Raw genomic sequence first — 23,462 nt, 5'->3', positions numbered from 1 at the left:
TTAGGGGATGGCTTAAGGACTCTGCCAGGCTGGAGGAATGTCTCCAGGGCCTGCGATGTAAAGCTCTGCCTAGGTGTCAGGGTCCTGTAACATTTAAAGGGATTTGTGAAGAGTTCATGAGCAAAATAACAATAGGAATAACTCTGCTGGGGCTGGGAACGGCACTGACCCAAGGTCTTAGCTTCTGTACAAGCCCTGCAAAGCCTGACATTAGACAGAGGCTCAGCACAGCCCTCAGGCAGTTCAACATCTCAGGAACAACTGAGTGGAGGATAAAACCTGCACAAAGATTTCCTTGGAGCTCCCAGGAATTATGGGGAATCTTGTGGGAGCCGGGCAGTTGGGAAATTCACCGCATGTTTGCCAGTGAGCACCAGTGAAGGTGCTGGCTCTGCCAGGGCTCGCTGCCCTGGACATCGACCAGTGGGTCTGTATCCCGCGTGTTTCACTTCAGCTTAAAAACAATCACTAAGAGCTAAAGTTCCCACTGCTCCAAAGAGGTATTGATTTCGTAATTATTCTGGGTAGCTCAAAACATACCAAAGTTACAACCACATCATGCTGCATACACTTCTGCTTCTCCCCCAGAAGTTAAGCTGGGCTTTGGTGACCAGCCCCCCCCCCAGAACCAGCAGAACTCATCATCTCCTCTGCAGCGTGGCTTCCCAGCATTTGTGCACAGACAGCATTAATCTCTAACACTAATCATTTGGGGAAACAGGGTTTTCAGAGGCACTTATTCCTTGGCCCAAGGCTACAGGACGTCAGCCAGGCCACTTTTCCAAAGCTAGACTCGTTGCTGTCTCTGCAGCTGGTTGAGAAGGTAACTGCCGACGGGAACATCCAGCCCACATGGCAGAGAAGGCCCCAGTGCTTTGACTCTTTCCACATATGTGTAACTCAGTTTTGAGCACCTTTTTTTTTTTCCTGCACACAAATACCAGTTTCTTCTGCCTGGCCTGGATATCACCATTCAACTACATGAATTAGGATTTTAAAAAGTGCCTGCCTGTTACCATGAGTTTTAGAGCTCTATAATTTGCACACACAAAGCTGCTCATGGTTCAAGCTCTGGGGATCAGAAATTGAAAGATCCACTTCTGAACTCAGCCCCGGCCAACAGTGTCCTGGGGTAGGAGCTCAGGGTAAAGAAAACATCTGTGGGAAGAAGGGCAGCTGGTAACGTGCTGGTCATGAGAAACCTTTGCCCACGAGGAGCAGAGAGGGCTGGGAAGTGCCCGGCACCGCCGTCCATACACTCTCACCTGCACACTCGAAGTGGACCTTTGCCATCAGTGCCCTGAGTGGTCCTTTGGGAGACAGCCGGCAGGATCCTCCAACGGGCGGCTGGTTTGGGAGCAGATCGATGGAGGCGAATCCTTCCTCCCCTGTTGTGAGGTCTGTGATGTGAAGGGTAAAAGTATATCCCTCCCCATCCTTCAGTGCCCCTTGCCTCAAGACCAGGTTCATTCCCGTGTCGCCAGTGGAGGTAGTTTTTTTGTCCAGGATGAGAGACTTGTTTTTAAAGCTGTGTGCTGCCCATCTCTATAGAGATGAAGAGGGGAAAGACAGGAGAGTTTTTGTTTAAATCTGAAGTTATGTCCTTAAAATGTTTTCAGATTGAGTCTCTTATAAAAAGTAACAGATTTCTAGTGGGAGCGTCTGCCAAATTTGCAGTTGATAATTCAGCTTTAGTCTTGTGTGCTACAGCAACAAGAACTGGAACCTTTCCAAAATGTCTGGTGGGAATATTTCCACTGTGAGATCTACTTTAGTCTCTGGGATTACATCACCCTCCGACAGAATATTTCATAATACAGAATACAAAACACAGGAAATAAATTAAGTACTGGTGGAGTCTCCATGGGATACCATGTTTTATGTGCTTCAAGCTGAACGTGTCCCGGATGGTTACCGTTAATAGCACTAATGTACAATTGCGATAACAAGAGGAACAGTGAGATAGCCAGCCAGAAAATGCCATGCGATTACAAGCTGGGCTTGCTGGGAGCAATACAGAGTAGCTCTCGCAACAGGACTTCCACTTCTGAGACCTGCTTCAGTCAACAGGTTGCAGAGATGCTGTGTAGTGGAATCTGTAATCAGAGGAGGGCATGAGGGACTCGGGGGATCAGAAAAGACTGAACAACGTCTGCTTGAGCCACCAGAATAATGGGCAAAACGCCAATGAGCAGGGAGAAGAAAACACTTTACAGACCTCTTCTAGGAAAAAAGTGGCTGTTGTGTGAAAAGAGCTGGTCATTCACGGGCTTGGCTTGAAAATGACCCAGCAAGGACTTGCCCTTGGGTAGGGTCAAGGCACTGATGGAGGACTGACAGGCCATGTGTCCCACAGCCTGCAGGCACAACTCAGGGCAAAGGAAAGCTCTGGACATCTCACAGGGGGTCCAGTGCTTACAGGACATGGGGAACCTGCTTCACAGGCTCTCCTAGCCTGCTCCATGCTGCTGAGACACGGCACCGCACGCGGGAGCCCCAAGACACACCGGGCAAGGTCTGTGCAGGGCCTGTTTTAAAATTCTAACTCTGCAAGCCAGTCTTGCAGCCAGTTCCAGGGGCTGCGATGAGACCAGTATCAGCCAGCCTTCTTCATCCCCTCAGCCAGACCCAGACTGCAACTACATTTACAGTCAGGGCTTGTTTCCCCTCCTTGTCTCTATGGCAGTTTAGGTCCAGGACTTTATTTTTCACACAGCTCTTTCCAGCCTGTCCTCTCCGACTCCCCTTCTCCCTGAAGTCCACCAAAGGTGAAGCAAAGACCCGTGTTGCCGATGACTTTACCCCAAGCTTGGAGTCGTTGTGACAGTTCTGGCAGCTCCCCTCCAGGTAGACGTAGGAGCTCTTGCTAACTTCATAGACAGACTGAGCCTTGCAGGAAACACACTCCAGGGACACGATAGGGACTCCTCCCCTTTTGATGAATACCTGGGGAAGCAAGAGGCTCCATCAGAAGATCTGAGACAAAAATAGAGGCATCAAACACGGAAATAGACATCTCAGCACCTGGTTCTGCAAGGAGGAATTGCTCTGCACCAGCCCAGCCTGTGCTAAGGGAACAGCAGAAAGGCATTTCCAAAGGATTTCACGTCAGACTTAAGCTACATCACTTTTCTTACACTGGCCAGAGCAAGTTCTTCTGGTACTGATTTTCAAGAGCCACCCAATGCCAAGCCGGGCCATTCTAGGCAATTCTGGATTTACTTTATTTATGCTTTTTAACAACCTACAGCACTTTCAAAACGTCCTTCTGGTGTCCTGTGCTGAATTCCCAGCAAGTCCTGCTTGTGCTGTCGGGTGGGGATGATGCTAACTGAAGGACTTTGCTGTACTGACCATCTCAGGGCAGCTGTTAGCCCTATAAAAACAGGACCTGTGCTAGAGTTTGGAAAAGAGGAGGAGAATAACTGGGAGGAGAAAAGCCTCCATTACAGCACAGACCAAATATCTGGTGAGCACCTGCCCTGGGAAGGCACTGCAGCTCTCCTTTGTTTTCTGTGGGACAAACTCTTGGTCCTGCCTCTGAAGCTGTGGAGTTCCTGACCTGGTGGGGTCACAGCAGATCTGCTGTGGACACAGGAGTGTGGGGCTGTGGGTCCCCGTCCTCCACTCAGAAGGTTGCTAAATGGGAAGCATTTACAGTCCAGAGTAACAGAGGGCTCTGGGCGAGCCAGGGAGCCTGGGTTTACTGAGGATGTGCTGCCCTGTGCAAAACCAGGGCATGGTCCTGCTGTCTCCTCCATCCCTACTCTGATCTACAGAGCTTGGACTAGAACCGCACGCCACATTTCAGGACCTGACCCTTGGGCGCACTGCCTGTGCAGAACCGTCACCATTCCTGACGCTACCTATGTCCCTGAGAGACAGGAATGATGATAACAATAGCCAGAAAGTGCAGCTCCTACTGTGCATCAAATATACATTTCGCTCTGCAGCCTGGAAGAACCACCTTTCCCAGAGAGTAGCACATTATTCCAGACTTCTAGCTCTCATCTCAAGACGTCTACCACACCTCCTCAGCAAAGCACTCAGAGAGAGGAGAGTTTTAGAAGCATCGGTGGCTCAGACACAACCGCTGTTGAGCTCTGACCCCTGTACTTTGTCTGAATTCCTTTAATCCCCTAGGAAACAGGTTTGTCCAGCATTCAACAGAGCCCTCTGCCCTGGCATAATGAATATTCTGAATTCAAAGAAAGACAGTAATGAAGACATTATTTAATATGGCAGACTTTTAAAAGAGGATAAATATTCCACAGCACTAAGCCGGAGTGTGTTGAAGCTTCATTCGTTCCTACAGTATTTGCAAATTTCCTGCGACACTGGAATCACTGTTTTGTGCTCACGCACGGAAACCAGATAGTACGGAATGTCCTTGAAAGACTATCAATTTAATTTTTTTCTTTTTATCCTCCAGCTTTGGTTTAAAACCCAGGCAGTAAGAGTTTCCACTTTCAGAATAACTATATCTCTAATTGCCAAATGCACCACGATGAATGTTTCTGACATAAACCATAACTGCTGTCCGACTGCAGACGCATTCAGCATTAGGCTTAATTTGACATAAACAACATGCACTTAAAACAAATCCTCTCTTAAAAAAATTCAGAAACAGAGAAGACAGGACCTGTTGACACTAAAATTAAGTACCAGCTCTTAGGAAGCTAGCTCTGGGCAAAAATCGGGGAAGAGCCTGGTGCTGTGACACGGGAAGAGCCTGGGACTGCTCACTCTGGTGGAAGAGCTACCGACCACGGGCCCTTTTGCTGTCCTCCTACGGCAGATCTACGGTTGCAGACTCTCAGTTCCACGAACGGTGGCCAGTACCGTCCAGGGCTGGGTCACTAACGCAGCATCTGCACGGAAAGGGACTAACGCAAGGTCTAAAGGAAGGAAGAAGCTAAAAGCACTTGGCAAGACAAGCAATAAGTACTGCCTAGGGCAGCATAAGATGAATATATCATGGAAATACCAGTGTCTGTTCCTGCCAATGACCTGGATGGAATCAGTTACGGAGCCCAGTGATGCCCTGAAATCTGCTTCCCCCACTTTCCCTTGCAGGCTGGTGCAGGTAGGTAGCAGTACTTCCACACCTCCTGCTGAACTGGCTCTGGCTCTCGGATGGGGCCCGGGGACGCAGCGTGGGGATCACCCCTGGCTGGGCACGGTCCTGAGCCAGCAGCACTCTTCTCTAGAAACCTCCTTAGAAAAAAGGCCGAGCTGCGTCCAGCAACAGGCACACAAGGACAGAAAGCGACAGTCGTCTGTGGTACGTACGGTTTGATTTGTTGCCTCGGGGCTCATACCCTCCTTCCTGACGGTGAGGTCGAACGTATACTCCACATCTGCTTCTAATACAGCTTTGGAAATTGTGACAATTCCTTCCTTGGCACTGAAATTCAGAGAGCACCCTGCAGCCGAGCTCTGCTTGCAAGGAGAAAAGAACTTTCAAACCCTCCTTGGTATGGGTGCACATCGGGTTAGTCCACAGCCAAAACATTCAGGTCCACACAAGGTCCCTGCTACAGATCGTACCGTGCAATGCCACCACTGGGGTGGGAGAAACGGGGTGGTGTGTGGACAATAAAGCACATTATCCTATTCTTCAGGTTAGTAAGCAGTACTTGTAATACTCCTGTATTTCAGAGCTTCAGATTCTTATTTTATAGCAATTAATTCTTCATTAAATAGCTTATAAACATTGCCAAGCAACATAAAAAGCTCACATTAAACTCAAAAGTCTAATTCATGCACACTACACATCTTTCTATTTTGAGATAAAGATAGAAAACAACGACTTTTTACAAGCAAAAGAATCCCACATTCAGTCAGCAAATGCTCCTGAGGTGGAACTCCCATAAGAATTTGAAGGGCAGTTTTTGCCCTTTTATCACTTCAACGTGTGAGGACAGTGACCTGCTTGTGACCATAGTGACCATGACTTGTGGTCGCTTGACTCCTCTGAAGTCTGATTTTGGCCCCTGCTGAAATTAGAGACATTTAACCGTTAATGGGAGAGGACCAGAGCCCTCAGCCCCCCAGACTGCAATCAGCAGCTCTGTAATTCCTTCAGGTTCTGGAAGCAGCTACACTGAAACTGTGAACCAGAGGCCAAGTACAAGGGAAGCAGCAATGCGACTGCCTCAGCTTCCAGAGCCAACACTTCTGCCGTGCACAGGGACACTGCACAGCACCCGACTGCAGCAGGCGACACTGCACAACTCTTCACAGCAATTTTTGTACCATCAGCCTGAGCTGGGAATTGGGAAACTTTGCAGTCCTCCTTCTGGAGCAGCTTTGTTAAAGATGCTCACAAAAGCTTCCCTCAACACCATTTCAACCCAGACATGTGTTCACAGTGGAGCTGATGTGCAGCTGGAGGTCCCAAATGACCACCCTCTCTGGCTGTGCAAAACTGCTCTTACCTTGGAGGAGAATGTGCAAGACCAATCGTATAACAACGGAGTCTGTTCACCATCATCCAAGTTTGGGTCGTAGGATTTCTCCCCATCCAAGATTAAGTCCTGAGTGTTGGACCATACACGGTATGACCCCCCATCAATGATTGGGACCAGCTTACTTGGTATCACAGTTACATTGGCAAAGATGCTTTTGGACAGTGGGGTATCTCCGAAGGAGACAATAAAGATGAAGCAATAGTTCCCAACTTCCAGGGCAAGCTTCGGTATAACTAGCTGGGGCCTGTTCATGTCAACGTTTGGCAGACGGATCCTGCTGGAGTCATCCAAGTTCATGCAGCTGGGTGCTCGGTAGATCTCCCACAGGTGCTCTGTCTGGTATTTGACACATCCTCGGAGGTCAATCTGTGCCTCTAGGTAGTTCCTCTGGGACCGCTTCATGACTACTTGAGGGGGCAAGGCTAACTCCACCTCTGGCTCCTCACACTCCAGGACTTTGACAGTGACAGTGAGGTGGGCTATGAAGAAGCTGATGAGATTGGTGGCATTCACCTCCACCAGGTAATCTCCAGGGCTCAGGTAAGAGTAGTTGGCTACTGCAACCCTGGTCATTTGAGTGGAAGAGCCATCCCCAAAAGTCCACAAGAACTCAACACTCCTGCTGCTGGGCACCACTGCTGCTTCAAATAGTGCTGTCCTGTTGACAAAGGCATTGGAGGCAGTGAGAGAGACTTGGACTATTGGGTCCTGGACCTGGATGGTTCTGGTGATATTGACATTTCCCAAGTCATTGAAGGCAATGAGCTGAATCTCAAGCAGCCCTGCAGCTTCTGGAGTGTAGGAAACACTCTCTCCTGCCACAGTGACCACGGATTGGCCTTGCTCTTTCCACAGGGAGAATTGCCAGGAGAATGACACACGGGAACCGCTCCCCACCTGGGCACTGAAGGTCTTCTCCATGCCCGTGGGTATGCCTTCCTCACAGCAGTTCAGGAGCCTGACATCACGGATGGCCTCCAGGACAGAGATAAGCACCTGGGCATGTGCAATGCTGATTTGGTTCTGCACTGTCACGGTCACCAAATAATCGCCACTCTTGGTGAACTCATGTGTGTACTTGGACCCGTTGAGCACCACAGAGTAGTCCCCACTTATGCTCACCAAATAACTCACAGAGGTACCTGACAACATCCTGATCACAAAAGTGACCTGTTCGCCTGGCTCCACTACCTTCTTGCTGGCAAGAACTTCCAGTCCTTGAATCCTGTCCAGCACTGAGATGTTCCTGCTGGCCAGAGCCCAGCTGATGTCATTCGATGCATTCAGATAGACTGTATAAAACCCTGCCGTGGGGAACGGGACTGCCACGGACTGGCCAGTCAATGTGCCGTTCGGCACCTCCCAAAGCCACGTCACTTCAGTCCCTTTCTGCAGCTCCCCCTCAAAGACCACCGTGGAGCCTGATGAGACATATCTACAGTCCAGTTCTGCAGTCCCTATACTCAGCCCCTCTATGACCTCCTCTACACAGATATAAATTGTTGCATTGGTTGAATCCAGCTTATTTTCTGCTCCAATGACAACGTCTATCACTCCAGGGCTTTGGAAGGAGTATATAATAAAGGGTTCAGAGGTTACAGGAGAGAAGCCATCCTCTAGGTACCAAACATATGTGATGCCAGTGCCACTGGTTATGGTGGTACTTATGTTAACAGAGACATTAACAGCAACTGGGTTGGGGAAGGCATAAGGCTTTAAAAGACCAATGCTTTCAATGAACTCCAGCGTCCTGTTAGCGGTTGCACATCCCAGCATATTAGTGGCTTTCAGATAGACAGTGTAGTTTCCAGCTTCTAGGATGCTCAAGGAGAAAGTTTTCCCAGTGAAGGTCTGCACAGCATTGCCATCCCTTTGGGCTACCCAGCTGTAAGAGATGTTTGTTCCCTCTCTCACCACTGCCTGCAAATGGAGAGTTTTGTTAGTTGGGAAATAGATGTCCTCAACCAGGTCATTGCTAGCCACCTGCAGGCCTTCAATCTGCTCCAGGACGTAGACATAGATGCTGTCCTGCAACGAGCTGATCTTGTTCTCTGCTGTCACAATTACATTGAATGTGCCCACGGACCGGAAAGTGTAGGAAATTGTGGAGGAGCCTTGGATAGGAGTGCACCGGTCACAGAGGATCCACGAGTAGCGGATGGCACTGCCAGCTACAAGCGTGGCTACAAAACTCACCGAACCATTTAATGGCACCACTGTCCTGCTGGCATTGATGGTCAGCCCATGGAGCCGACGTTTCACTGTGACATCGATGATGGTCTCATTAAAGCTCACATCGTTCCGGCCCATCACACTAATAGTGTAATGGCCCGTGTTGTTGTAGGAGTGGGTAGCGATTTGCCCAGGCTGGGTAGTGCCATCTCCAAAGTCCCAACAGTAACTCACTTTGGTTCCATTCATGCTGGCAGAGAACAGGTAGATCTGGTTCAACTCCAAAACACTTGTCCCGTTATATTCAATCTTTGCTACCCCAACTGGTTCCTGGACTTCCACAAACGCTGTGTCATTGTTGAAAGAGACATTGTTGGAGACGGTCACCGTGACCAGGAAGACCCCTGTGTTCTTGTAGGTGTAGGTCACTTCAGTCCCACTCGATCTAGTGGACTCATTGTTCCCGAAATCCCAGCGGTAGCGGTACTGGTAGAGAGGCACGGCACTGACCTGGAAGCTGCTCTCTTCACCAAGCCTCACAAACTGCTTGGAAGGGAGAAGGGTGACATTGACTATCTCTGGCTCCACACAGACGCTGGTGAAATAGTGAGCCTTGTTAAATCTGCTTGAGAGAGTCAGGGAGAGGGGGAATGTCCCACTTCGGGTGAAGTTGTGAGTCACCACAGGGTCCCCACTGATTGTGACATTGGACGAGCCATCTCCAAAGGTCCAATCGAAGACGTATTCATCAGGATTCCCCGTCACATACGCAGTGAGCTGCACATCCGGGTGCTCAAGGATGCAAGAAGTAGGCTCTATTTTGAGTACTTCCAGGACAAATACCCGAACAGGCACAGTCTGGGAGACAGAGTTCACAGGATTCACAGCTGTCACGTTCACAGTGCAGTTGATGTCCTTTATGTACACATGCTCTACCACTGGCACCTGACTCCTCAGCACCGTCCCGTCCCCCATATCGAATATCCAGGTGATACTGTCCCCCGACTGCACTGAAGCATTAAGGGTCACAGACGCTCCCAGCTCTGCTGCCTCATCTGTGGAAACACAGAGCCCAGTTATCTCTTCAAACACTTGGTAACACTCAACGGTCTCCACACTGCTTATGGTATTGTTCGCTGTCACGGTGATGTTGTACACCCCTCTTCTGGGGTAGCTGTATGTCACCGTAGACTGGCTCTCTGTGAACAGTGAGGACCCGTCCCCGAAGTCCCAGGTGTACACCACGCCGTAAGGAGATGGCAGAGGATTGGCTCTGAAGGTGACCGAACGGTTCACAACTAAAACATTCTCCTCTACTTCCATCTTCACATCAATCAGATAACTGTGGATGTGAACTGGGGTCAAGTGGGTGAGGTTCTCAAACTGGTTTGACACGAGAACCACCAGGGCATATTCACCTGCATTGGAAGAGAGCAGAGAAAGACCAGTCATGAGGACATGCTTGTGCAACAGCTTCCACAGTGCTGCAGCAGTGTGGGGAGCATGCTGGGGGACTGCAGGGACATACTCTGCTCCCACATTGTGCACACGCTGGGCTTCCCTGCTCTGGTCCAGAACAAGCAGGAATTACAGCCAGGCCATGCATGTGAGGACCAAACACCAAGTAAGAAGCCAGTTTGACAAACACAGAGTAGTGATGTTCTTTCCGTTCACACACAGACCCCCTTCCTGCTCCCCACCGTAGTGCTCCCCACCCTCCATCCCATCAGCATGGAGCTCTCCTACCACTCATCTATCTGCTGCCCAAAAAGAGGACTGTGTGTGGCGGCCCTGCTTCTTACAGCGTGGACAAGCTTGTCCTAGAAACAGAGTTATAGAGGATGGCAATGGCTGGAGACTTCCAGTCACTCTGGCTGTTTGCTCAGGAATGAGGTAATGACTTTCAAGCCATTGTATTATTGCAAAGTGCCTTGTAGCTCCCTCACAACAAAAATGCCTGAGCCCCTTCTTACCCAAAGAACTGTCCTGAGCATACCTGGGTCTTGATAGACGTGTGAAACATTGTGCTCAATTACAACCTCATGGACACTGGGATCAGGAACAAGGAAAGACTTGTTGTAGGGAGGTTTGAACAGGTATGTCTCCTGGACCCCATCTCCAAAATCCCACCTGGAGAAACATGCAAACCATGTTACACTGCAGAACAGGAGAATCCTGGAAATCCCAGAGGAATCCTGGCCTGGCCTAGGGTTGTCTTTCAGGCTCAAGGCTGGGGTTTCCAGAAAAAACATAGGAAGCATAATGCTAAGCATCAAAGCAGCAGCTCCGCCCAACGGTGCAGAATTGTCACTGTGAGAGGAGTACAGCACTGGTAAGAAGAGGAGGATCCCAATATTAAAGCAATGTTGCAATCCTTTAAAAGAAAAGTATTTCAGCCTGAACTATAGGTCCCAGCCAGTGTGACTGAACCACACTCACAGGGATTTCAAATTAACTAGACAGCAGCTGAGAAATGGCCCTGGGAAGAGAAATAGTGCAGGCAAGACTGGTAAGCTATGCACAGTAAGAGCCTAAGTTCGGGCAACTTGCAAAGGACTCACAGGAACATAGCATCCACAGCTGAATCAACCTGAACTCTTGCTGTAAGCTCCACGGTGCTGTTCTGAGGGAGGACCGGCAGAACACCCAACACAGTCAGGTTCTTCATCTTATTCATCATCTCCACCGTGACATTGTAATTGACCGTAAAGTTACTGACGTGGTTGGAGGCGGTGAGCTGGGAAGGACAGTGGGATAAAGAATGCATTTGGGTTCACCTTGCCGTGCTGCCCTCTCCTGAGAGTGGGGCTTCACTTTACTGAAGAGGTCTCCCCGGGCAGGCAAGCACGTTAGGTCAGAGAAGAGTCACCTGTGGAACAGGGAGGCAGGGGCAATAGCCTGAACAGCACTGGAAAGCAGCATAGAGCGGAAAGTCACCTACCTGGCGAAGCCACCTCTTGCTGGAACCACCGCATTTCCACCACTCAAGTCAGTCCAAGGAAGGACTGGTTCTACAGCAAGAGGGCAAGGAGAAGAGCTTCTCATCCTGAGACTCCTCTGAACTTGCCAGTTGCCCTTTTGCCTGCTCCATGTGTCCCACACACTATCTCCAGCTGCAGAGCCCCAGGCACTTGCTGCCACCAAGGAGGAAACAGCCACCCAGTTCCCTTAGGACAGTGGCAGATGAGTGGCTCTAAGCACAGAGAGTGGGGATGGGAGAGACTCAAAAACCAAGCACGCCAAGTGCAGCTCCAGCACCCCGGGTGTAGTGGGCACAGAGAGGGAAAGCAAAGTTGGGCAGAGGAGGGAAAGAGAGCCAAGAGACTGAAGGGACATGACAGAAGTAGAGCAAGATCCTCAAGATTACCTAGGCATGTTATACTGACATGGCACCTAATGATAAAGCATCTTGCCGCCTCCTCACCTGCAGAAGAGCTGAGCTGCTGACAGAAGGGATCCTTCAAACCCAGTTGAATAGAGACCTCCCACCCCAAAAGATATAAGAAGTTTGTGTCTAGGCTTCTGTGGATCACTGAACCCAGTCAACTCCAGACTAATGCCACCTTGTCGGCTCTGTAAGTGAAAGCAATCCAGGCTCATCAGCACAGTGCTTCACCCAGCAAATTAGTGCTACTCAGCATAGTGCTGCACCAAGCAAATTAGCGCTAGCGTGTCCTCAGAGCTTGGGCTGGTGTCTCTTCAGGAAGCCAGCAGTTACCCTGCAAATGGATCAAGCAGCTTGGAGCCAGACCAGGACTCTGCATGGCAGTACATGGGGGCATGATACAGAAAGATGTTCTGGCCAGAGACGAACTCCTGTTCCACAACAGATACCTTCCTCTGACCAGACTCTCTGCTCTATCTTTCTTCTGGGGTCACGGCAAAATCCAGCGTTCTAGTCTGCACCAATAGAAAGAGACCAAGACAGAGACCAGAAGAGCTTGTGGCAGAAGCTCCCTCCTGCCTATGAAAGTCTTACGTCTACATTCTGCCTCTGCCTGGTTCTGAATCCACATCTCCTGCCTGCCAAAGCAGTGGCCAGCACCCTGCTAGTGGGGCTCCCTGCCTCATTCCTGCTGGAGCTGAGTAAGGACAGACACTCCATGAACAGAGAGGAGAATATGGAGAAAAGAGGAGAAAGCAAAGACAAGGACGACAGCAAAGTCAGCTGCAATGGAAGAACAGGAAGAAACTTACTATTTGCATTTGCAAGGGCAGGTCAGTGAGAAACAGCAGATGAGCTTGTTAGGAGCACAGTGAAAATCTCCTCAACTCAACTCTGCCTTCTCCTCTCCCTGCTGCTTTTCCCGCTTAGTTTGTGGGATGAGATGGAAACCCAGGATTGAAATGGTATCATGGGAAAGGCCTTGGCTTACCGAAAGCTTGTACACAGCTGGGCTTTGGTAGATAACGTTGAAGACAACATTGTAAAAAGTGAAAGATGGCTTATCATCTACTGTCCATCGGAAAGTCACATCTGACCCAGCTTCCATCACAGGGATGTAGCTCTGAAAGGCATGAGAACATTTTACACTAGTGCAAGAGAAAAGCATGCACAGCACTTCCCAGGAGATCTCCAGCTGAACTGGAGAGGGAGCAGAGTCAGACTGGGATGCATCACACACCTGAAGACAGCGCCCTCAGAGCATGACACAGAGGTGAAAAATCATCTGTGGCTTTGTTGTTGATAGATAAATGCAGACCCTGACTCCATAAATCAACAGCAGAGCAGGGAGCAGAACCCATACTGCCTGCTCCCACACACCCTAGTGCTCTTGTGATCAGGTCTCCTTCTTGATAGCTAAAAAACTTTCCAATATCTTTGCAGAAACAACTCAGCTTTAGCTACACCCATAAGCTGAGTCTCTGACCCTCTTCCATTGACGGTGCCAGGCCCAGAGGCTAAAATGGTTGACCTGCACTGGACAGGGTAGGCTCCCTCCTCACTCCTACAGACCACGGTAGCCAGGAAGGATGAGACCAACAGGCATTGCAGGCACAGGGTTCTGCCATAAGCAGCCAGAGATCGAACAGAGCATTTCACAGGTACCGATGGGCAGTTACTGAACAGGTTCCTAGGGCTCGGCTGTAGCTCTGGGGACAGGGGGTTTGAGGAAAAAAAAAAGACTGCAAACACCAGAGTAACTCCAAGACTTTGATGGATGGATGAAACGCTTTTATAGCTTCAGCCAGCTGATGGAAGGATTTAGTAGAGCAAATCTAAACAACTAAAGGAATAACTTGACGAGTCAAAAGAAGGTAAATACTGGCCTTTCATAATGCCTCTGGTTTTCTGTGGAACTGGAAAGCCAGTATCCCCCTCACAGGAGGTGCTGCCTTACCTCTGAGGGATTTAAAGTGAATGTACAGCTGAGCTGCCTTCCTGCTGGAGAGCACCAGCGCTTTCTGCCACATGCCTGTGTCTGCAGCAGCACTGTCTGCATGGCCTGGCAGCCAGCGCTTAGCAGCAAGCAATGCTACACCCGATCAGTGTGGAGCCGAGCCCCAGCCCTCCTCGTGAGCCAAACACACGCCGTTAGTGGTAAAGGCTAAAAACGCTACCGATGAATTAAAAGGAGCAGCAATCACTCACCACTCGTGTATTTAGCAGGACTCTGCTCTCAGGGTCAGGGGTGGCCCGCAGCCCACGGATGGGCTCCTCCACTTTCACTGTGACGGTGATGTTCTGGGAGCTCACAGCGTTCTCCGCAACAAGCACGTGGGTGCTCACCCCCTCCCTGAGGCCACTCAGGCTGACCACAGCAAACCAGGTGTCGTTGGTCTCCCTGGTACAGTCTGCCGTCAGCGGTGCAACAGCCGCTGGGCAGGACCCCTCGAAGGGGAAAGTGTGGTTGTCTCCCAGCCAGCTAGCTGTCGCATTCACCCCTGAGGAGAGTTTGACGACCAGGGTGGTGTGGTTGGATGGTAGGTAGACCTTGCTGCCTTGAGGAGCGGGGTGGATGACACGCAGGCCTGACACCCAGGAAGCCACCCAGAAACTGCAGGACAGATTGGCACTGAAGACCCCGTTGTCCACGCTGGCTCTGACCGTGTAGCGACCTGGATGCTCCAGCCCTGCGTTGTGGGGGCTGATCACCGGGACCAGCTGCTCCTCGGCATAGCGAACTCGGAGAGGGCAAACAGTGTTGTTGATCCAGGTGGCACTGATGGAGCTGTCGGACAAGCCAAGTGCCCACTCGGAAGAGTTGGTTCTGTAAGGGGACGTGGTACTTGGCTGGCACTGGAGGAGTAAGCCCAGGCCTGCATTGTGCTGGAGACTGAAGATATCCTTGGCACTCACAAAAATACTTTCTTTTCTGAATGTGACCTGCAGAGAGAGGAGACATTTTTGGATTAATGTCTCAACTTAAGAGCACTCAGCACCCAACTCTTGCCTGGGCAAGACAGCTGGATTTACTGCCAAGTGGAAACCAGCAGAAAAGCCACAGATCCAAACAGGGCATGGGGAGATATTTCACCACTCCGCTCTCCTTGGCTGCTTTGAATCAAATGTGCTAACCCAGAAGTCAGTTTTATGCTCTATCTCCACTGCATAAATGCACTGGGAATAGCCCAGGAAATCTGCACGGACTTTTGACCAACTGTGCTGTTGCAACAGGTTACTGCAGGGAGTCCATAGCTTAGAGCGGGGAAGATAGAAAGTGGTGGCATGTGTGGCACTGAGCAAGTAACTTCATTTGAATGGACTTCAGTATCTCCATCTGCAAATTGGGAACAATTCTTTATTTACCCAAAGCACTCAAGAGAAAACTGCCCCACCTACTCACTGGTTACAGCAGCTAATAAACACTGACCAGATACTGGGAAGAAGGGCCAGCTGGTATTGTAAAGAGAAATTCCTTGATGAGTTCATAGCTGAGCTGGCTTTCATCGTGCTGAAGGGAAACTGGGGTAGGGCTGCTGGCAAGAGAACTGTTGGCACACTCGGTCGCGTTGCAGCAGTTGTTTAGTGACGAGCACAAATTAGTTAAATGACACCACTGGAAACCAGGAGGACATTCAAGTAGAGTCCGGTTCCTGTCATCCTGAGCAGCGTGGAATGGGTCGGTAGCATTTTTTCCCTCCTGGTCGTCTGGAAGAAGTGAAAGAGAAAGCAAAGATCACCATTCTGACAAGTAACACTTCTAGTGCACTTCTTCACTCCAAATTCACCATTTTTCTCCGCTCAGTAAAAGCTGCAACTGCAACGCACCCTGGTACTACGTAAGACAAGTGTCCTGTTTTACAGGAAAGTTTCACAAAGGCACGAAGATTGTTAAAAACAAAGTTAGTCTCTTTTCCAGTGAGAATGCATCAATTTGCAATCTAAAAGAGATCTATGTTCAAGCGAAAGCAAGTCCAAGTAAAAGCAGAGCTGGCTTTGACATTGCAAACACATTAAGCAACTTTTCTTAAGTTAATGTTTCCATGTCAAAGTATCAGCTTTTCAGTGTCAAAAAACATCCTTTTGTAACCAGCCAACTCTATGGCTATAGCAAAAGTTCTGCTGCAAAATTAATTGTTGCCAAAACTGTGACTATTGAGCTGTTGTACAAGGAATAAAAGGCTTATTAGATTATCTCAGCCATGAGGAAGAAATCGGCTCAGGAAAATGTTCTTCCTTGTTAACCTGTGGGGCCAAATGGACCAGAAGACATTCCCATTTGACATGTCATGTCTTCCCAAAGTATAAAATATAACTCAGAAGATTGATTCGCTTCTACACGGTCCTTACACTCACATTTTCTTTGCACATCAAGACAGGTTTCTCCCTCTATTAATTTCTCTAGGACAACCACTTCTCCAAGGCAACCTCAGGCTGTCCAACCATGCCTGCAGATTTTGCACTTGAGTCTCCTCAAAAAATAGAACCTAATCTCTGAGCCTTTAAGGCTTGCAAGCTTCTGCTTTGAAGACAGAGGGGCCGCAAGAAGGCCACACACACTCAGTGTGACACGGTCCTGATGGTGTCAGCTCTAACAATACCACAAGTGTTGAGAGGAGATACCTCACCTTCTCCATCTATCGGTCTATGCACCTGGAACCTCACTTGAACGGGTTGATGCAGTTCCTGCGTCACGAACTCCAGGGCAGTCAAATATCCCTCATGCCTGAATGCCAGCTCAGGGAACACCATCACCTGCAAAACAAACAAGGCTCTCACCTGCTGGCATCTCCCTGGGCTCCCTCCGCAGCAGCAGGATGAGCAAACCCTTCTTACCTCCACAGCTTGCCATGGAGCTGACAGCACTTCTTCTGTCACATTTTTCACAGCCTCATGTGTGTCAAACACAGGGTCTCCCACAAAGAAGTTTTCGGCATTTAGGAGAACTCCTGTTTACAAAGGAAATATTTGAACAAAGCTCATGAGACCCAGCAAGGCCTGTAGCTGTTGCCCCCACCCTGCTCACGCTTGCTGACACCACACAGCAGAGCTGTAGCAGGGCCCAGACCACTCAGGAATCTGTAACTCCAGCTTTACTGAAGGAGGAGCTGCTGTAATCCTGTACTTCCTTCTTCTTCTTCTTATAGGTGTTTTGATTTCTTTCTCATCCTGCACAAGTAATGTTTGCATTTGCAATTCTCAGCAATTTTGACTTCTAGGAACTCCGCAAATACTTCTCCCTTCCAACACCTCATGATTTGCTTTGAATTTCTGAGCACGAGGTGCACTCCCTACCTTCCCTGTCCCTCTGGACTTCATGGTTAACGTGGCCAGGACCAGCTGGTTTCCACCAGCGGCAAACACCTCTGGCTCATTCACAGCCAGGTCAGGCTCTGGGGACTGAGCACAACCAGGTGATGCTGTCCCTCCTACCAGGGCCAGTGGGCTCTCTCCCTAGCAAGGGCTTTTCCCTCTTACCTAAATCTTCTTCCATATTTCATGTCCTTCCTGCTTCTCTTTCTTACTCCCTACAGCACTTTGGGAAATTTGGGAGGCTGCAAAAACACAAACCCGCACAGCACACACCACATAAAAGCTCACCTAACGATTTCCAAGGCCCTGTAGTCTTTTAAGTCACAGGACCCCAACATCTCGCACTCTACAAGATGCCACAGAAGGACAGCAAGAGTCACCAAGGCAGCACCATGGCCTCAGATCCTGGCAGCAGCAGAGACTGCTCAGATAAGAGAGAGGAGCTATTTCCAGAGCTCTGCCTCAGAGCTTCGCTCTTCTCTCCGTTTGTTGATGGCAAAGATTGGAGTGGGCCAAATTCTTCCCTTTGGGCTGAGGCCAGGTTTCTGAAAGTTTATCAGTCAAGCCTCTGTTGGGAATACTGTGGATGTTGCCAGTCCCACTTGATCTGGGGTGATGCTCTGGATGACCCTCTCCATGCAGCCCTATTTTCCCTTGGCACGTGTCAGTGAACAGGACAGCCGCCCGCCCACGATGCCAGCGGGCAGCAGGAGAGAAGCAGAGCCCACCTTTTGGCTTGTACTCGCAGACGTAGCTGTGCTTGGCCATGCACAGGTCTGTGTTACATTGGCCTGTTGGGCCCATCCGGACACAGTGGTCAGCGTTTGACGGATGGGGTTCTCCTGGCAGCCAGTTCTGACAGCTCTCCAGATTAAATCCTTCGCCTCTTTGCTGCGCTCCAGTGCTTGCAAAATCATTGAATCCAATCCAGACATCAAGGCTCCTTAAAAAAAAAAAAGGCGGGGGGGGGATTTCAGGAAATCATGAGTATTAGAAGGATCTGGGCCAGATGCCATCTATGGTTCTCTATGAAAATAATAATCTTAACAACAACAGCTTCATCCGGGTGTCACAGGCTGCGTTTAACAGAGCCTTTTAGTTACTAAAGGATTTCAGTATCCATTCTACCACCAGAACCTGGCTCTTCAGTAACAGCTCCTTCATGGCACACCACCCTGCTATCTACCAGCCCTTCACATCTCTGTCCTAGGAGCTACAGAAAGTCACCTGCCCTTTGATAAACTTAGGGGACAGCAGAGCCAAAAGGATCTAGACAGAGCAATCGACACCAACACTACAGTGCAGCGGAGCCGGGAGGAAGAAGCAGCCCAGGGGACCACTGTGTGCAGCTGAGTCAGACACTTGATGATCGCTGCCCCACAACTTGAGTCACCCCATTCCCAAAATGCCAGTCTCTCTCGCTCAGGTTTCAAGAAGACCCAGGTAAAGGCTCCGTCAGCACCACGGAGCTCGTGACATACTGGTAAGCACTGATTCATACCAGCCACAACTGGTACAAAGGTATCGGAGAGCGTAATGAAACACGGGCAGGAGATGACACTGGCTGGAGAGGAGAACCACGAGGTTTTATTGAGTTCAGAAATTCCCAGGACTCCCTCCAGCTGCACATCTTCTGCTTCCCCAAGCTGGAGTTGCTTCCTTCATATCAGTATGTTTATTAATATCACCATGCTGCCTGGCCTCCGCTCCCAGGGGGCATGGAGGGCCGACGGCCACTCGCGGGGGCTGGAAGGGCTGACAGCAGCTCTCCCGTGGTGGAGTACAGGCAAGTGGGAGTATCTGCAAAAAAAAGTATCAGCAGGTTGACGTGAACTTCAGACTCCTCTTAGGAGAGCAGCCTGAATGGCCCTCAGACACTTTTAAGCCCGTATTGAGTCACAACTTAAGAGGAATGGTATGGCCATACAAAACTGTCTGAAAAAGCTGCACCTTTTAGAAGATTTTTGGTTTGTTTTTGCAGACCTATGGAATTTGCCAATAGTCAATTCTTCACTGCAAGTGGAACTGGCACCAGTGCAGGATTAAACCTCAGATGGTGCCAGGTATGTGAGCTCCTGTTCAAATCAGGACATTTTTGATGCAGCTGCTGGGACATCATCAGCTCCTCAGCCACCCCTGAAAGGTGGCACCCGGGGGGGGGATGACAAGGCACCGGCAGCAGAGGCCAAAGCACTGCAGGCAGATGAATGCCACATACACAAGAAACTGCCAGGATCATTTTAGGAAGATGAAATGTCCCTTCCACACTTGGAAACTGGCTGAATCCCAGCAGGGATTCTGGTGGAAAGTGCTGAGTGGTCTTTCATTGCCACAAACAGCCTGGACAACTGTTTCTAATTGCACCCAGTGCAAAGTGAGGCATTTGTTCCATATTAAATTCTGGGGGGGAAGGACAGCCTCATCATTCACCCTCAAAGTCCCCAGCTCCTTCTCCACACCCCCTCCTGCAGGTTGCAATCAATTCTGTTACAGCCTTGCTCCTCCGCTCCAGCGTGCTCCCAGGGTGGTACAACTGCTCTGCAAAATGCAGACAAGGGAGATAATTGGTGTCTCTCCACCACTAGGTTCACGCCAGATGAAATGATTAATGAGGTCATGCTGAAAAACGACGACGAAAATAACTGTTTCGTGAATCAGTAGTTTTCACTGCAAATAAGATTAAAAAATAAATAACTGCTGTGCTCTGCTCCCGAACCACTGGCAGAGGATTAGGGAGAACAGGCGAGGAAACCGCCTGTTTGCTGCCATCAGTAAAACTCTATAGAGATTTTCCTTTTCTAATTCCAGCTATGATCTAATTGCAAGTCATCGAAAAAAAAAAAAGAAGTAAAAAAAATAAAAAGCTGGCTGGCTGCTTCCCACCCCTGCCCCACTGCCTGGCCCATTACCTTGCAGAGAGGAACATGAGGACTCAGAATATCCTTTTTTTGAAGCAAGATGTGAGCATCCCCCTGCCTCCGAGGAAGGACCAAGCTGCCTTGCTTGGGGCAGCGGGAGCAGAACGAAGCCTGAGGAGGCTTGGAAGGGGAGAGGGGGTCCCTGCGCTGCCTCAGAGGGGAGAGCGGGGTCCCCTGGAAGGGGTGCGGGCTGGAGCACTCTGCTTCTGGAGGTGGAGAGGGGACCAGCTCAGCACATACTGCTCCTGGGGAGGCCATCAAACGACAGGAGCGAAGGAGAGGAGAGAGCGGTCCTCACTGCTGCATGCTCTAATGGGAAACAGATTTCTGCTTCTGTCATTTTCCCACAAGAAACTATGGAGGCTGCGTGTTCCAAAAACCTGCGGCTCGGTTGACTTGTCTTTTATCGCCAGGGAAATCGCATCCTGGAACTGCCTCATTCATGTTTATCTGAATGGATTAATAAAATAAATACATGAAATAAAGGGGGCTGGGGAGGAGAGCAATGTGGGGCAGCAGCTGGGAAACAGCTTGCGCGGCTCATTCCCTTCCGAGGTCTCATGATTTCCTTGCACTGCAGTCCCATCAAAAGCCCTGCACGCAATGCCTGATAAATCAGAGCACCAAGTGACCAGTCCCTAACCCGCGGGAAGGGACAAGCTCCTCTTCCCCGGAGCAGGGACCACATGTTTGCAATCTCAGGATAAATCCCAGTGTGAAGGGAACAGGGCAAGGATACAAGTTTGGGAAGAAGGGGCTGTCAGCCCTTAAGCAGGACTGTTCAAAGCCTACGTCACATGCAGCTGTTCCCTTTGCATGTGCTTTCTGGGCCATGTTTATTAAGAAGCCATCTTCAACATCTGCATCTGGGAGCACTGACAAGAGCTGTCAGGCCCCTGAAAGCTCTCCTGGTCGTCCTCCCCCCCAAGACGGCTGGTTGCAGAAAGGGCACTTAGAAGGGCGGATTTAATCAAAGGCTGACACTTTCAGTGCTCTCTGTTTATAAAGCCCGAGTCCTGAGGTGGAACAGATGTTGCTGGAGCCTGACACTCGGAGAGGAACGCTGCTCCTTCTCAGGAGGCAAAGGAAAAGGGGAAGAGGTCTGGGCTTCAGGCTGCAGCCATGTCTGGGAGGGTGCAGGATCCTGGCGGGGAGGCGGGACTGCAGCACTGGCTGGGGCTTTGCTACAGCGGCCGCTGCATGTCACGGTGTCGCACATGGGACAACCAGCTGTAATTCTGCTGAAGGAGGGAGCTGGGTGCAAGGTCACCCTCAGGCCCTGCCTGGCAGCCAAATTCCCTCAGGACACGAGCACCTGACCCTCTCCACCATCCAACCTGATGATTTTGCTGAACTCCCAGGTGAAAGATCTGCTCAACCCAGCCCCGGTTGCTCCTGACCCTGCATCTCTCTGCACCACTTCAGACGCACCCACAGGCACAAACGTGAGGTACAAAGTGCCCACCAGCAGCAATCCCACAACTCCCAGTTCTGACTTCCAGCCTTCCCGCCCCATTCCTCTTCTTCCCTCCACAGTCTGTAAGCGAAGAAGCCAAGTTCAGCAAGAGCTCAAGCCCTGCTTATTCCTCCTCTTTGTTCAGCAGCCTCACCCCTACGATCTCCCCGTACTCAGCCTGGACTCGTGTGTCTCTCCAGCCCGAGTGGCTGCACAGGGCTCCACTGCTGGGCTCAGCAGGACCCCCCTCCAGACCTCTCCGCAGATGTGACCCCAGGAACACAAATCTGTCCCCAGGAAATCTTAACCCTTACCCTCCTCGCTTACCTGATGACGTGAGCGACCAAGAAGCTCTGGATCTCGGGGCTGCTCACAAAAGCCAGCTCTCCATTGCCATGCTCCTGGCAGTGCTGCTGGGCCTCCCGCCACTCAGCCTTCTCCACCACCAGCTGATAGCAGTGGTTATTGCCCGGGAACACCAAGCCATCCGGGGGACACATGGGGTGAACTGCTGCATGAGGTAGAAGAACACCAGCATGACGCCCTTTCTATGGGCCCAAACCAATCCAATCTGGGGAGCAAGGCTCCAGGAATGTCCCGTCCTTCTTGAAGCCCATAAATCCCCCTCGCTGTTGAAGTGCACTCTGTGCAGTCATCTTCTTGGCCCAGGACAGTGCAAAACACTGCCCGGTCAGTCAGGGGAGCAAGGAGTGCCCAAAGGAGTCATCCATTACTCCTCACTGGGAAGGAAGGGAAAGGGAAGTCCCAGGACCCAGTGCCACCCCTCCCTTGCCCAGCATCCACCCAGACAACCCTGCTTACCTCTGCCCAGCTCTCCAGCCTCTGCGGTGATACCGTACGACACCATGAGGCCAGTGCCACCTCTGTTGCGGATCTGTATGTCCAGACTCTCATTTGTCTTGACCAAGGAAGGACATTGCAGTTCTAACTGTTGGGGTGAAGCTACCACCTCAATTTCTGTCTGCACATATAAGACCTTGGTGCCCACGAAGATGGTGGCAGTGACGTTGTACTGCCCAGGTAAGGTGTACATGTGGACAGCTGCATGTCCAGTGGTGTTGAGAACCTCTGTCTGATCCCCAAATTCCCACAGTAAAGTGCTGACAGCAATGGGAATACTGACATTGAAGAGCACGGCCTGGTGTAGGCTGTACCGGGGCTGGAGTCCTGTGAAAGACACAGGCAGCTGTGCCTGGAAGGGAGAGGGGACGAGTGATGGGCCACCACAGGCCTGCCCGGACAAACGCTCAGTGCAAAACAGCAAACAACTGGAGGAAGAGTTTGTTTCATGGGCAGTACCACACAAACACTGCCCCTGGGTGCTGAAACCTCCATATTCCTGGTCTTCGGCATAACAGAGGGCACTACAGGTCTCCTCGGTGAGGTTCCCAGGGTGAACAGATGTGAAGAGGATGACAAGTTCAGCTCCTTCTGTGTGGTTGCTTGTCAGACACGTTATGTATTGAGCTCCTGGGGAAAGAACAGAAGATCCTCTTGCAAACTGACACTGTGAAGCCATGGCTTGGTGAGACCCTCTGAAAGACACCACCCCACACCCCTGGGTATGGACTTCTCCTGGAAAGCTCCTACTCCAAGCATTTCCTTTTTGAATCTTGCCTGGGAAGTCTTTAATCCCTCAGCAACGATTTCCAAACTCTTTATGCTAATTAATGATGACAGAAATAACAAGCTAGTCACACAGATTTATGGAGCAGCAACACTCA

General features: G+C 50.3%; 1 protein-coding gene across 2 annotated transcripts in view; it reads right to left on the bottom strand.

Moving 5' to 3' along the window:
- The window catches only part of PKD1 (polycystin 1, transient receptor potential channel interacting), a 97,811-nt gene that overhangs the window by 29,289 nt on the left and 45,060 nt on the right, over positions 1-23,462 (bottom strand). The window contains exons 5-18 of one of the 2 annotated variants that reach the window (XM_054842787.1): positions 22,540-23,208; positions 22,045-22,228; positions 18,072-18,286; positions 16,867-16,979; positions 16,659-16,785; positions 15,461-15,738; positions 14,239-14,973; positions 13,022-13,153; positions 11,207-11,382; positions 10,642-10,775; positions 6,441-10,063; positions 5,293-5,442; positions 2,803-2,946; positions 1,266-1,545 (exon numbers count right to left, since the gene is read on the bottom strand). In XM_054842787.1, the coding sequence (XP_054698762.1) occupies positions 1,266-1,545; positions 2,803-2,946; positions 5,293-5,442; positions 6,441-10,063; positions 10,642-10,775; positions 11,207-11,382; positions 13,022-13,153; positions 14,239-14,973; positions 15,461-15,738; positions 16,659-16,785; positions 16,867-16,979; positions 18,072-18,286; positions 22,045-22,228; positions 22,540-23,208 (6,960 nt within the window). The remainder of the gene's footprint in view (positions 1-1,265; positions 1,546-2,802; positions 2,947-5,292; positions 5,443-6,440; positions 10,064-10,641; positions 10,776-11,206; positions 11,383-13,021; positions 13,154-14,238; positions 14,974-15,460; positions 15,739-16,658; positions 16,786-16,866; positions 16,980-18,071; positions 18,287-22,044; positions 22,229-22,539; positions 23,209-23,462) is intronic. The other variant, XM_054842788.1, reaches the window with a different exon arrangement.

Source organism: Grus americana, chromosome 15 (genome assembly GCF_028858705.1).
Source record: "Grus americana isolate bGruAme1 chromosome 15, bGruAme1.mat, whole genome shotgun sequence".
In the NCBI taxonomy this organism is placed as follows: Eukaryota; Metazoa; Chordata; class Aves; order Gruiformes; family Gruidae; genus Grus; species Grus americana.
The sequence above is the reverse complement of the archived record's forward strand: the minus strand, read 5'-3'. Positions and strand labels throughout refer to the sequence as shown.